This window comes from Pygocentrus nattereri, chromosome 22 (genome assembly GCF_015220715.1).
Source record: "Pygocentrus nattereri isolate fPygNat1 chromosome 22, fPygNat1.pri, whole genome shotgun sequence".
NCBI classification, from domain to species: domain Eukaryota; kingdom Metazoa; phylum Chordata; class Actinopteri; order Characiformes; family Serrasalmidae; genus Pygocentrus; species Pygocentrus nattereri.
In genome coordinates this window covers 6,224,550-6,239,382 of record NC_051232.1, presented here as the reverse complement: position 1 = coordinate 6,239,382, position 14,833 = coordinate 6,224,550, and the positions used below count along the sequence as shown (strand labels likewise).

General features: G+C 42.9%; 1 protein-coding gene, 1 non-coding gene and 1 pseudogene across 2 annotated transcripts in view; 2 read left to right on the top strand and 1 right to left on the bottom strand.

The window, feature by feature from the left end:
* The first annotated feature begins 709 nt into the window (after positions 1–709).
* Positions 710–909, top strand: LOC119262166 (annotated as a pseudogene).
* Positions 910–7,568: 6,659 nt separating this feature from the next.
* LOC119262132 lies at positions 7,569–7,782 on the top strand. Its single transcript, XR_005129445.1, has one exon. It is a non-coding gene; the product is annotated as a small nucleolar RNA U3 (small nucleolar RNA).
* A 2,744-nt stretch (positions 7,783–10,526) lies between these two features.
* The window catches only part of micu3a (mitochondrial calcium uptake family, member 3a), a 60,924-nt gene continuing 56,617 nt past the window's right edge, over positions 10,527–14,833 (bottom strand). The window contains exons 15-16 of the mRNA XM_017685053.2: positions 14,578–14,735; positions 10,527–11,880 (exon numbers count right to left, since the gene is read on the bottom strand). Of these exons, the coding sequence (XP_017540542.1) occupies positions 11,791–11,880; positions 14,578–14,735 (248 nt within the window). The 3' untranslated portion in view covers positions 10,527–11,790. The remainder of the gene's footprint in view (positions 11,881–14,577; positions 14,736–14,833) is intronic.

Below are 14,833 nucleotides of genomic sequence, written 5' to 3'. Positions count from 1 at the left end.
ACGCCTTTATTTCCAGCAGGACGGATTACTGTAACGGTCTCCTGACTTGACCAAAACAGACAATCCTAGAGCTTCAGATGACTGAAATGCAGCTTGCAGAGTTCTCACTAGGAGTGAAAGAATGCAACCCCCATCCTTAAGTCCTTACACTGGCTGCCAATTTGTTACAGCATAGAGTTTAAGGTGGTATTAGTGGTCTACAGGGTCTCTTTTCCACCGTCCACATGTTTTTCCACTGAGCCGAACGGTTCTCAGGGCCGTACCGCGCTAGTCCGGACTCGTGAGACGTTTGCGTTTTCTTTTTCCGTCTGTTGTGTTGCTACGTCAGAACCAGGTAATACTGGAGAAAAGTACACAAACGAGTGTCTAACAGCTAAGAGGCTATTAGCTACATACACACCACCCACCACAAAAGGTTGGATTTGGTCCGTCACTCCAGCTCCAGTCTCTTGGCACGCTCTCAGATTCTTTATCCTCTAAACGGGTGTTATTTGAGCATCTGTTACTGAAGCAGCCTGTCCCAGGGTGGGGTTCACCTGTAGCGGGCTAATTGCACTAGCATTAGCCAGGAGCCTCCAGCTCCACACACCAGAGAATTTCAGGTTTCCTGTCCCTCTCACATCAGTCATGCCACTTGGCTTCCTTGCTCACCATCGGGGTGAATCGCTGTGTGTGGATGGAAGATTCCTGACTTTAGAGCTTGGAGGTTAAAACTATGCTTTCAAGGATCATTTCTATAGTTTCTGACTTGGAAGTTTGATTTGAAAGTGTAAGGTCTCTATAACCACGATGACGAGTTAAAATGCTTTCTTCTGAGCGTGAATCGGGTTCCGAGCGACGAGCGAGATTGTCTGCTCTCTGTTGTTGATGAGCGTTCCTGATGTTCAGAGTGGTTTGTTTCTGAGAGGTAACAAAGATCAAGTAAAGCATTTTAAGGCACTTGAACAAATTTTTTTGTTACTTGTCTTGTGAACTTGTTTAGTGTTTCAAGACCTGTTTTAAAAGCCTGCAAATTTAAGCACCGTTCACAGCAAGTGTTGCAAGAAAGCTCCAGCGACCTGTGGCATCCTGCAGAGTTTTGTGATTAGGCTGCTCTTCTTTGGTTGATACTAGTTTCCTTTTGAATTAAAACTGTGAGATTACGAGATGTCTTACCACATCGAAACCAACGATGCTCAGCTCTGCTTGATCCTCTCTCCAAAGAACTGTGGTCTCCTTGACTGACTTTGTAATTGCCTTGAGTACATCACACTAACCAGATGGGACTAAATATTCTGCAGTTGGGTAAAGATAAATCAGAGATTATTTTATTTGGGAATAGCAAAATAGGCACAGACTAGCTGCCTGTCTGGATTGGCAAGCCCTAATATCAAAAGAACTGGTTCGTAACTTTGGTGTACTACCAGACTCTGACCCTAGATTTAGAAGGCATGTCAAAGCAGTTACTACATCAGCTGGTTATGGCCTTAAGAACATCAAGATCAGAGGTTTTCTGGTTAAATCATCTCACGCCTTTTTTTCCAGCAGGACGGATTACTGTAACGGTCTCCTGACTTGACCAAAACAGACAATCCTAGAGCTTCAGATGACAGATGACTTTCAGGAGTGAAAGAATGCAACCCCCATCCTTAAGTCCTTACACTGGCTGCCAATTTGTTACAGCATAGAGTTTAAGGTGGTATTAGTGGTCTACAGGGTCTCTTTTCCACCGTCCACATGTTTTTCCACTGAGCCGAACGGTTCTCAGGGCCGTACCGCGCTAGTCCGGACTCGTGAGACGTTTGCGTTTTCTTTTTCCGTCTGTTGTGTTGCTACGTCAGAACCAGGTAATACTGGAGAAAAGTACACAAACGAGTGTCTAACAGCTAAGAGGCTATTAGCTACATACACACCACCCACCACAAAAGGTTGGATTTGGTCCGTCACTCCAGCTCCAGTCTCTTGGCACGCTCTCAGATTCTTTATCCTCTAAACGGGTGTTATTTGAGCATCTGTTACTGAAGCAGCCTGTTCCAGGGTGGGGTTCACCTGTAGCGGGCTAATTGCACTAGCAATAGCCAGAGAGCACCACAGCTTCGAATTTCAGATTGAGCAGCTTTCAACTTTCACTTCAATAATTAACACTTTCAGACTGCTAACCACTCATGCCTTTCCCTCTTTTTGTTTTCTCTCTTTCTCTCTTTCTATTTCTCTTCTCTTATACAGATTCTCCTCAGCCCACTCAACATGGCATCTTCCCAGGTCCGAGCTCCCCAGGCTCTGAGCACAGAGTTGGCCTGGCTGGACCGACATATCACCGCCCTCCTGAAGAAGCAGGACGAGCTCTTTCAGCAGAAGTCGCAGCTCGTTTCTCCCTCGGTGGTTGTGCCAGCCTCGACTCTACAAACACTGGGAGACGCCGTTCTCACGCCAGCCCTAGCCCCTCCTGGTTCCTGGGAACGCCAGCGCCGCAGACAGCCTTCCAGACCTTCACCGCCACCCTAGCCGGTCTTCATCTTCTGCAACCGATTTGCCATTCTTAGCTCACCACCCACGCCTTCATCTATGCCTCGGGCCCCGTCGTCCGCGGCAGCGCCTCAGCGCTCTGCACAGGACTTGGTTTATGTTATTGGTAGTTCTATTGTCTGCCATGTTAGAGTCAGAGGTGTAAACAGCTGCGCCACTCTCTCCTGTTTTCCAGCTGCCCGGGTTTTAGACATCGCAAAGTGCCTCCGCAGACGCGGAGCGTGTGGACCGTGGTTATCCACGTCGGGACCAACGACATCTCCGACCGACGCAGCGTGGTCCTGAAGGAGCACTTCCAGATGCTACAGGACACTGCCAGGAAGAAGACGGACGCCAGGATCGTCATCTCCGGCCCCCTCCCACCTACCGGCGGGGATCCGAGCGGTTCAGCAGGCTCTTCGCGCTGCAGTCCTGGCTCCGCGGGTGGTGCGCCTGCAACGGTTTGGACTACGTGGACAACTGGTCTTCGTTTTGGGAGCAGCTAGCGCTCTACCGGAGGGATGGGCTTCACGCTAGTCTTCTGGGATCTGTCGTCCTCTCACGGAACATCCAGAGGGCCATCCGCTGACTTCAAAGCGGTCATGTAAGTAGCGGCAAAAATAGAAACATTACTGCTCATAAGCGGCCGGGGTGGAGGTATAGCAACCATCCATACTAAAGCTTTAGGCGTGAGACAGAAAGTAGGATATACATTCTCTTCTTTTGAAGTTCTTTTACTAAATATACTTGATCAAGGAACAAATAAAATTCATTTTTATTAATTACAATTTACAGGCCACCTGGTCTATATTTTCAGTTCTTACAAGAATTGAAGAGTTTCTATCAGACTTAATGATGTTTTCAAGTAAGATAATAATTGTCAGAGATTTTAATATCCACATTGACAACCCTCATGACGCATTAAGTAAGGCATTTATATGTATCATAGACTCCATGGGATTCACCCAAATTATAAAAGGGCCCACACACCACCTCAACCACACTCTAGACTTAATACTGACCTTTGGTGTAGACATAGTTAACAGCTGTTCTCCCCAAGAGCAAAGCCATCTCAGACCATTATTTAATCTCTTATGAAATCCAGTTTAGTGGTAATGTGCATTTATCACCATGTTATCAGGTTAAGAGGAAAATTCTGAACCCACAGTTAAACTCCACAAACCTGCTGGCTTATAATGCCAGTCTAGACCCTGAGAATATTACAGTCACTGCAGATAGGCTGGAATCGTTTACCTTACTTCAAGAAAACAAACTAGTTAAACTAGTTTCTTCTGCAAAATCATCTACCTGTATTTTGGACACAATTCCTACAGGTCTACTCAAGGAAATCTTACCAGAAATAACCAAGCCTATTCTGTCAATAATAAACTCCTCTCTTAGCCTTGGATACATCCCAAAAACTTTTAAACTTGCAGTAATTAGACCGCTGATTAAGAAAGCTAACCTCGATCCCTGTGAACTATCAAACTATAGACCTATCTCAAATCTCCCCTTTATATCTAAGATCCTGGAAAAAGTGGTAACCAAACAATTAAGCTATTTGCATAGGAATAATCTACATGAAAAATTTCAGTCTGGTTTTAGGCCACATCTTCTTTCGGCTGCTCCCTTTAGGGGTTGCCACAGCGGATCATCTGCCTCCATCTTGCCCTATCCACTACCTCCTCTACTTTTGCACCAACCATCTCCATGTCCACCTTCACTACATCCATAAACCTTCTCTGAGGTCTACCTCTTCTCCTTCTGCCCGGCAGCTCCATCTCCAACATTCTTTGCCCAATATATCCACTATTCCTCCTCAACACATGTCCAAACCATCTCAACCTGGCCTCTCTGGCTTCATCTCCAAACTGCTCCACCTTCACTGTCCCTCTGATCTGCTCATTTCTAATCTTGTCCATCCTTGTCACTCCCAACGAAAATCTCAGCATCCTGAGGCAGCCTCCTGCTTGACCTCATCTGTTAACCTTTCCATCACCATTGCAAACAAGAAGCTACTCACTGATCTGAACCTCTCGCCTTAGCCTTGCTTCAACAACTCTTTCCCATACCTTCATGGTGTGGCTCATCAACTTTATACCTCTGTAATTACTGCAGCTCTGCACATCACCCTTGTTCTTAAAAATGGGGACCTGTACACTGCTTCTCCACTCATCAGGCATCCTCTCACTCTCCAGGATTTTGTTAAACAACCTGGTTAAAAAGTCCACTGCCTTGTCTCCTAAACATCTCCATACCTCCACAGGTATGTCATCTGGACCAACTGCCTTTCCATTCTTCATCCTTTTTAAAGCTGCCCTCACTTCCACCTTACCAATTCTCTGCACTTCCTGATCCACTCTCTTGTTTTCCTCATTCATTTGTTCTTCAAAGTCCTCCTTCCATCTACTCAACACTCTCTGTTCACTCACTAGTACATTTCCCACTCTATCCTTTATCAGCCTAACCTGCTGTACATCCTTTCCAGCTTTATCTCTCTGTTTAGCCAAACGATACAAGTCCTTTACTCCTTCTTTACTGTCCAGCCTCTCATACAGCTCATCATGGGCCTGAGCCTTTGCCTTTGCCACCATTCTTTTCGCTATGCGACTAGCCTCACAGTACTCCTGCCTACTTCCTTCATCTCTCTGGTTATCCCACTTTTTCTTAGCTGCCTTCTTCTTCTGAATACTCTCCTGGACTTCCTCATTCCACCAAGAACTTTCCTTGTCTTCGTTCCTCTGACCAGACGGACGAAACACCCAACACATTCTTGCCAGTTTCTCTCACCACCTTAGCTGTAGTTTCCCAGTCCTCAGGTAGCTCCTCACTGCCCCCAAGGGCCTGTTGCAATTTTTCCCTGAACTGCCTGCAACCATCTTCCTCCTTCAGCTTCCACCATCTAATCTTTGGCTCTGTCTTCACTCTCTTCCTCTTCTTTGTTTCTAATCTCATTCTACAGACAACCACCCTATGCTGCCTTGCTACACTTTCCCTGGTACCACTTTACAATCTCCAATCTCCTTTAGGTGGCATCTCCTGCTAAGGATATAATCCACCTGTGTGCATCTCCCTCCAATCTTGTATATCACCCTGTGTTCTTCCCTCTTCTGAAAATACATGTTCACCACAGCCATTTCCATTCTCTTTGCAAAATCTACAACCATCTGAGCTTCCGCATTTCTGTCTTTCACACCATACATACCCAGCGCCTCTTCATCCCCTCTGTTCCCTTCACCAACATGTCCATTGAAGTCTGCACCAATCACTAATCTCTCCTCTCTAGGGACACCATCTACCACTTCATCCATCTTACTCCAAAATTCCTCTTTCTCCTCTAACTGACAACCAACCTGTGGTGCATATGAACTGACCACATTCAAAATTACACCATCAACCTCCAACGTCAGGCTCATGATCCTGTCTGACACTCTCTTTACATCCAGAACACTTTTCCCAAGCTGTTCCTTTAGGATTATCCCTACTCCATTTCTCTTCCTCTCTACACCATGATAGAACAGTTTGAATCCACCTCCAATGTTCCTGGCCTTGCTTCCTTTCCATCTGGTCTCCTGGACACACAGAATATCTACCTTCCTTCTCTCCATCATGTCTGCAAGCTTTCTGCCTTTACCAGTCATTTAAAAACTATGATTTTGCTCAGATGCTCTATCTTAACCCATTCATTTTGGACTCGCTCTGGAGCGCCCTCTAGTGTTTGACACACCCGGAAGACGTTACAGGGTGGTACTTCTCTGCAAGCTCCTGCTAAACTGGGGTTATATCTCAAATGGCGCACTACTCCTAATGTAATGCAGGGAACAATGTTTTCTACACCTAAGTAGAGAAGGAGTCGCGCGGCATATGGCTGCAAATAAGTAGCTGAGCCCAAGACAAGACCCAGGCTGGGGAGACCATGTCAAAGCCAAAAGGCTCAAACTCAGACAACCTGGGGGCCAGTGGCCAGGTGGGCTTCTCCCAGAGGGGGAGATAAATCCCATTATTTTTCTTTTTTTTCACTGAGAAAAACATAAATTTGTGTGTGTGTGTGTGTGTGTGTGTGTGTGTGTGTGTGTGTGTGTATTTGTGTGTGTGTGTGTAGAGTCCACCATACAGCAGTTTAGCCCCACCCATTCACACATAAGTTATGAATAGTGTTTCAGCCTAGTTTCAGTCTATTTCAATGGGGCGCCACACAGGGCAGCCAATCAGAACACAGCTCACTTACATTTAGCAGTCTACGAGGCATAGAGACAACAACACCCCGTTTAATGTATAAAGACAGTTTGGACAACAGTCACACAAACCTACACAATCACAAATAAACAACATAGACAAACAAAACACAATAGACACAATAGACTTTCATACGCAGTTATTCTGAAAAAAGCGAAGAAAAGCTTTAAGACAGAACTCGTTTTTTATTTAAGCAGTTTGATAATGAGTTCAGCCAGCGCTCTAAAGGCCCTACACAGTGCACACTTCATAGTGAGTAGGGATCGATTTGAGACACAGCCCGTCACCCGGAACTGGGAAGAGAGACCGTGTTTCAGGGCGAGCTGCTGTAGCGCCTCAGAAAAGCGTCGTTGTAACGGGAATAAAAGGCGGTTTCCATGAAAATGTGGATATCGGCGGATTCGCGGTGCTCTGGGTTTAATATGAAGGAGGAAAGTCTCAGACGCGGCTTCGAGCGGCGCTTCCAGTCGAACGGCTCCGAGGAGGAGCGGTTGTCGTGGCAACGAGTTAACTATGCAGCTGAGGCATTGTGGGTAAAGCGCCGTTCGCAAGAAAATAAACACATTTTTCGTGATAAAAAGCCGCAAAAACAGAAATATTTACCGTTTGTAGAGTTTAAGGCAGAAAAGCGAAGGAAGCGGAGCTGAAAGCGGCGCTGTCTCGTGTCCGCGCTCGCCGTTGTTTTTGTCAGCGCTTAGCGAAGTCGCTGTAGCTGTTTAATCGGGACGTGCAGGTGTAGTTTTTCTCCTCGCAGCGCCCGCGCTGTCAGCGCCTCGGCCCCGCCGCTCACCGTCGGGGTGGGTCGCTGTGAGCGGAGGGAAGAGCCCCGGCTGCAGCGCTGAGAGGGTAAGACTGTACTTTCAGGGATCATTTCTATAGTTTCTGACTTGGAAATCTGATTCGAAAGTGCTGCGTCTCTCTAACCGCGATGACGAGTCGCGACGCTTCCCTCTGAGCGCGAATCGGATGGAGAGTAATGAGTCAAATCATCCGCTCTTCATCATTGATGACCGTTCCTGCTGTGTCTCACAGCCAGGAGGAGGGAGGTGTGAGCAGAGCGGCTAGATCTTATGATGCTCGGTGAAAGACAGAGAACAACAGGAGCTCAAGGAGTTCTTTAATAGAGAGAACTGAGGTTCTTGTTATATGAATAGAGCTCAGTAACTATGTAACACGGTATTAACGGACGTTAAGTAGTGAGTGTTATAACCGTTCTATAGAGATACAGTCTTCAGTTCTGTCTCATGTGGTCTGCTATTTCTCTAGAAAGCAGTCTTTCCCTCCAAGCCCTTCTGAATGACTCTGTTTACATCCATTAATTTACCCAGAAATTTGGAATTTCTGAAATTTCCCAAAATGCCATAAAACATTTGACAGCTGTCGTAAATAATCCTATCATAAAGTGTTGGTAACCTCTATTTTTGCATGAAGTGTGATGAGCTGTTTATATGCAATAAGAAAACAGCACTTCGTTCATTTAACTTCGTTTTATTCCATATGAACACAGACTCTTCACTTTAAGATACATGAGGTTTACTTGAGAAATAATGCAGGCAGTGCAAACGTAAGAGCTGCACGGACGCTGTTATTTATCCATGAAAAACACACAAACAGTTATTTGGGTTGTAACAGAGGAATCATATTGACTCATGGTGTAACTGGCCTGTAGACTAGAATCATACGTTTGATTATAAAATAAAAAGACAGTCAAACATGTTCTGAAGACGTGACTCTGAGCTGCTGAACTGCCAGCTGGTATGAAAAAGAGCTCAGTAGTCCAGCTGAGCCAGGCTGCCATGGTATCCCATATGGTTGCTAGGTGGTTGCTATGGTATCCCATGTGGTCGCTAGGGTGTTGCTAGGTGATTGCCATGGTATCCCATGTGGTTGCTAGGGTGTTGCTAGGTGGTTGCCATGGTATCCCATGTGGTTGCTAGGTGGTTGCTATAGTATCCCATGTGCTTGCTAGGGTGTTGCTAGGTGGTTGCCATGGTATCCCATGTGGTTGCTATAGTATCCCATGTGGTCGCTAGGGTGTTGCTAGGTGATTGCTATGGTATCCCATGTGAATGCTATAGTATCCCAAGTGGTCGCTAGGGTGTTGCTACGGGGTTTCCATGGTATCCCATGTGGTTGCTGGGTGGTTTCTATAGTATCGCAGATGGTTGCTATGATATCCCACATGGTTAATAGGATGCTGCTAATGAACTTATATCAGCATGACGCAAGTTGAGCGCACAATCTTTTCATTTCTAAAGGGACAAAAAACTGTACAAAAACTGAACGTTCGATCGAAATGCTGTACACAAGCACAACATTCCTGACCAGACTGAACATTCTGGACTCAATATCTCGAAAACCTCACTGCAGGACGAGTTACAAGACAAAAATCTGTCAATTGTAATAATAATAATCAGAAGAATATCAAACGGAAAACAATAGTTTTTCCTAATAAGACAGTACAACAAGAAAATTATTAGGAGGTGAATATATTCTAGCAATGTTTCTCAGTCCTGGTCCTGGAGGCCCACTGACCTGCACTTTTAGCATTTTCCGTGGACCAGGGACTCCAGGACCAGGACTGCGACACGCTGTATTTGATATTACAGTACTGAAATATTGTACTACCCTGGTCAGTTTAACTGCAGCTCTTTTTCAGAAAGGTGGTACTAGCTCAGAAACACAATACAGAGCATGGCAAACATACTTGTTGTGCACTTTCATGCGTTTTTAGTATCTCTTTTTATCAAGACGTCTCTGATTATGTTTTTTGCTCACATAAACAAGCCAAATCGAAGTAGACAATCAAGTATAACCTCGAATCCAGCTACTATTTGTGCAATATTGGCTTGTTTTCCATGTTTTTTGAACCTCCTTCATTGGAAAGTTTGATCAGGCAGCTAAATAAATCGTCTTTCCTTCATTTTAGTGTTAGCTTGGACTAGTTCTCTTGTTCTGTCACTCTTTTTTTCCTTCATTTATATATTATTCTGCAATGCATAAATATATATAAGCATTAGTGTGTGCATATACATTGGCTGAATGTAACAGCAGATAAAAGGCCAAAGTGCAAAAGAAATAAGAAGAGATGCTTCATGTCCCAAGAAATTAGTAGAGATGTGTCTCTTTGCCATTGAACGTTGCAATCCCAGTTCACACTCATCTGACGAGACAAGACAGTTATAGGACGTGTTAAAGGCGGTTTGAGCAGTTTTAGATTTAGGTTTTCTGTTTAAACAGGTCCCAGGTGGTTGCTAGGGAGCTGCTGAACAGGTACTATGGTGTTTTAGGTGGGTGTGGAAGTGTTGATAAGCGGTTGCTGTAGTATCACAGGTGGTTGCTATGGCGCTGCAAAGTGGTTGCTTTGGTATCCCAGGTGAATGCTAGGATATTGCTAGGGTGTTGATACATGGCTGCTATGTTATCCCAGGTGGTTGCTAGGGTGTTGCTACTTGGTTGCTATGGTTCAGGCCTGTTTTTTTGGCCAAAAAATTCAGAATATCCACCTTTTCTGGCTTGTGGCTTAACCCCTGAATGCAGTGTGCTAACTTGCCTGTGAGTCATGGTTGTGATGGGAGGTTTGGTTGCCTGTGATTGGTCTAACTCATCTACAGGCAGTTGACAAGCTCTGTGGTATTAGGTTCAATTTCCCCACTTAAAATATTTTTTTATAATGTACGCACTTAAAAAGATGCTTCTTCAAGGGCTCTTTAATAAAGACAGTGGTTCTATGTAGAACCATGAACACTCAAAAAAACGTTTGCATGCTTAAAGGGTACTTTGTATATGTTTCTCTGTAGCACCAAAAAGATTTTTCAGTGTAACAAGTTTGACATCGTAACAGTAGCAGAGCTTTTTGGTGCTATATAGAACCCGATCCAACACAGTCTCTATTAATCTGAAGAACCATTTCACCATGCAGAAATCCATTTAATCACGCAGTGGTTCTTTGAGAGGTTCATGGCGCTATACAGAACCATTGTCTTTCCTAAAGAACCGCTATAATTTCAAAAAATGTCAACTCTTGTGATTTAAAAATTGCACTCTTTTGTGATTTTGATATAAAACGATGAATACTTCAGCTCTATTTTCTTCACATCACTTTAATCTGTACTCAAAAATTTGGATCAGTCAATATTTTGAGAATAAGTTGTCATTTTTATATACTAAGTCAGTATTTTGAGAAAATAAATCATTATTTTGAGGAAACAAGTCGAAATTCTGAGAAACCAATTCACTACTTTAGATACTGTGTTAAAATCTTATCTTGAGAAAATAGGAAATTTCAAGATATTAAGACAATATTTGGAAAAAAAATAAGCCTAATATTCTGAGATGAGTCAATATTTTAAGAATAAGTAAAAATTTTGAGAACAGTCATTATGTAGAGATAGTAAGTCAAAATTGTGAGGAAAACGAGTCAAAATTTCGAGGCACTAAGTCAGAACTATGAGAAAATGAGTCATTTTTAATAATAAGGGAAACATTTGAGAGGGCAAGTCATTATTTTGAGATACTAAGTAATATTTAGAGGATTTAAAAATTGCACTCTTTTGCGATTTTGATATAAAACGATGATCTTTTAGCCCTAATTTCATCACACCACTTTAATCTGTGCTCAAAAATTTGGTTACACTACATTGAAGATGGTTTAATCTCTGCCGTATCCCTTTATCTAGTGCTGTCTAGGTTAAAATGATGTCGTTCTAGCAGGTTTCGGTGATAATGTTCTATTAAACTGCTGTCTGTAACGTTCTAACGCTCAATTGCCTCGTCAGATAAATGTGAACTGGGCTTCTGGTTTCTATTCTGTACTGGTGCAGATGACCGACCGCTGTCGCATACTGCGTTACTATTGCATTATTAGTGAAACGTCCAGTCCAGTCCAGCCCCAGTGGAAGCATTAGGAGAAAGAGGATAGCGTCCTGTTTAAAAAGGGAAAGTCATGCAAGGCTTTGCTACGTGCAGAGTCGAGGCTGGACTGAACAGAGGCAGCTGCTTCCCTTCATATTTAGCAGACCCCTGAAGATGACGGCGATGATGACGACGACGACGATGATGATGATGATGTTAGTCCATCTTGCGGAACTGCTTCCAGAGCTGGTGGACATGCTGCCCTGCCTCTGAGCGAACGCAGGCGAGGAAGGACCCACCGTTCACCTGGTGCACGAAGGAAAAAGAGCAAATGAACAGAAGTTATTATTGCTAGCGAGTTAGCATTTGGAATAGTTTGGCAAAATTGCCTTGACTTACTGTAAATGTAGCTGATCCACCAAGACATGTTTGGCGCTTCATTAGCTACAAGACTAATGTAGCTAACGAGTATAGTAGCATTAGCATGGTAGCATTAGCATGGCGCTAACTGCGTGCCTAAATCATCATAGACTTGCCCAAACCTGGGTGGAGTGGTTCAGTAATATCTTATAGATTGATTATGTGCTTTCCGATGCTGTACGATAAGCAAGTATATGATATTTTAGGAATGTGGGTAGCGCTGTGCTAACTGGTGGGTTATAAGCTTCTATTCCTTCTTAGCTACATTAGCCTCGTAGCTCTAGTCAAAACAAAAGAAGGGTCTTGCTGACGACATATGCTAAGCAAAGAAACTTACATAGTAAATTCATAAAAAGTAAATTAAAATAAACTAATAAAAAGATCATTTTAAGAAAAAAGTTCAAGATATTAAGTCACTTTTGAAAAGTCATTATGTTGTGATACTGATTGAACATTTTGGGAAAACAAATCATTTTGTTGAAGCAAACAAAAAAAAAACAGTAAAAAAAGTTGCACCAATTAAGTCCAATTTAAGTAGTTATGTTAATGCATTGATATTTTGAGAAAATAATTCATTATTTTGACATACTAATTGCATATTTTTAGAACAAAGTCAGATACTATGTCAGTAATTTGAAAGAATAAGTCATTTTTTTTCAAGATCTGAGAAAATAAGTCACTATTTTGAGATTCTAAGTCAATGTTTTGAAGAAATGTCATTTTATTTAAGTCAATATTTCAAGATAATACGTCATTCTTTCAAAATACTATGTATTAAGAATTTTTTTTAGAATACTAATTAAAATTTTTGAGAAAATAATGATTTTGAGATACCAAGTCAGTATTTTGAAAAACAAAAAGTTATTTTGAGATACTAATTTAATATTTTGAGGAAATATGCCAATTTTTTTTAGATAAGTCAATATTTTAAGAAAATAAGCCATTATTTTGAGATACTGAGAAAAATAAACATTTTTTTCAACATACTAAGTCAGTATTTTGAAATACAGTCATTTCGAGATGCTCAATAACATTTTGAGAAAATATTTCAATATGGTCTGTCAAACTTGAAAAAATAAGTGATGATATCAAGACACTAAGTCAGTAATTTGAAAGTTATTTTGAGATACTCATTGAAAATGTTGAGACAATGTCATTATTTCGAGATACTAAGACCAAATTTTGCAAAATAGGTAACTTTCTCGAGATACTAAATCAAACTTGTGAGAAAGAAATGAATTTGTGGAACTGTCAATATTAAAAAAAAAACACGTAACTATTTCAAGATACTTTGCCAACATTTTGGAGAACGTTAAAACTTGTTTCCACAAAATCAACAAAACGTCATCTGACCAGGAGCACCCAAACTTTTGATTCTGACGACATAAATGAGATTTTCTTTTGGAATCTAATGGTTTTACTCTGTGTGATCTGCTCCTCCATAGTGAGGTGTTTGTACTTATCTTCCTGCCAGCTCCTTCTTCAGACACGACCTGAAGGAAGTGTAACGTTCTACAGCCTTATAGCCCTGCAGCCAGAGAGACGGTGAGCAGCACAGAGAGCCACGGGGTGAGAGGGTGAAAGGGGTGAGGGCGAGAAGGAGGGCGTGCAACAGAGTTGGAGAGAGAGAATAAACAAGAGAACAGAGCTCAGAAAGTTAGGAGTCGGAGTAGCGCCCTTATAAGGCAGTCTGGGACTAGGCTGTTTTTCTCTATGGGAAAAATGAACACTGTTACTCTCTGTGGTAAACAAGTGTTCCAAAGCTGATGCGCTTTGGAGTGTTACGGATACGGATTGGGAACGTTTTAGTTCACCAGAGGAATTGATCACAGCGCATTTCAAAAGCACGGATCGTTTTTGCCCATAGAGAAAACCAGCCTAGTCCCAGATTGCCCTATATGGGCATGACGGTGACCACGGCATGACGCTGGACTTCAGAGTGGTCTATAGAGTCAGTACAGTAACACAGGTACTCAGTGCTTTAATAAAGATAGGTATGGAAAGCCTGTGAGGCATCAGCAATTCATTACAAGGTTAATAATCCATGCACAAGTAATTAATGACACACAAATGCAGTTGCAATTTAGTTAGATATGAAAAATTAAACATTTACAGTCAAGGAACTAGTTTATATACACCTATATATATATATGTATGTTCTCAGCATAGCAGTAACACTGACATGGTGGTGTGTGGATTAGACACAGCACCTCAGTGTCACTGCTGGACTGACAATAGTCCACCAACCAACATTATCCAGCCAACAGCGTCCTGTGACCACTGATGAAGTACTAGAGCAGAGGTCACTAATAGGCGGACCACGGTCCGAGTCCAGACCCAGATGCTGCCCTGTGCGGGCCTATGACCGATAAACTATGGAGAATTATTTAATTTGACCGGGTGAGTCCTATTTTAATTGGCGTAACTTTTCTAGCCTTTACGGTAGCTGTAGCAGCCCAGGAGACTCACAGTTTGTACCTGTGTAGAGATATAATCGTTATCCACCACTAGATGGCAGCATAACGGCACTAACCTTCTTCATCTCTCCCTCTCACTCACTCACTCACTCACTCTCTCTCTCACCCGGGCTCCGCGGTGCAGTCTGTCCTTCATGATGCCGATAAACTCTTTGTAGCTCAGCTGGTCGTCGTGGTCCACGTCGAAGATTTTAAAGATGGTGTTCACTAGGTGGCGCGTGAGCTTCAGCCCCGTCGCTACGTACACGGCCCTCGCAAACTCATCTGACACACAAACACAGAGGTATTATCATCCCATTCAATTAAAACAATAACTTTACTGTTGAGTTCGTTTCCCATAAAGCAGTAAATTCAGGTACACT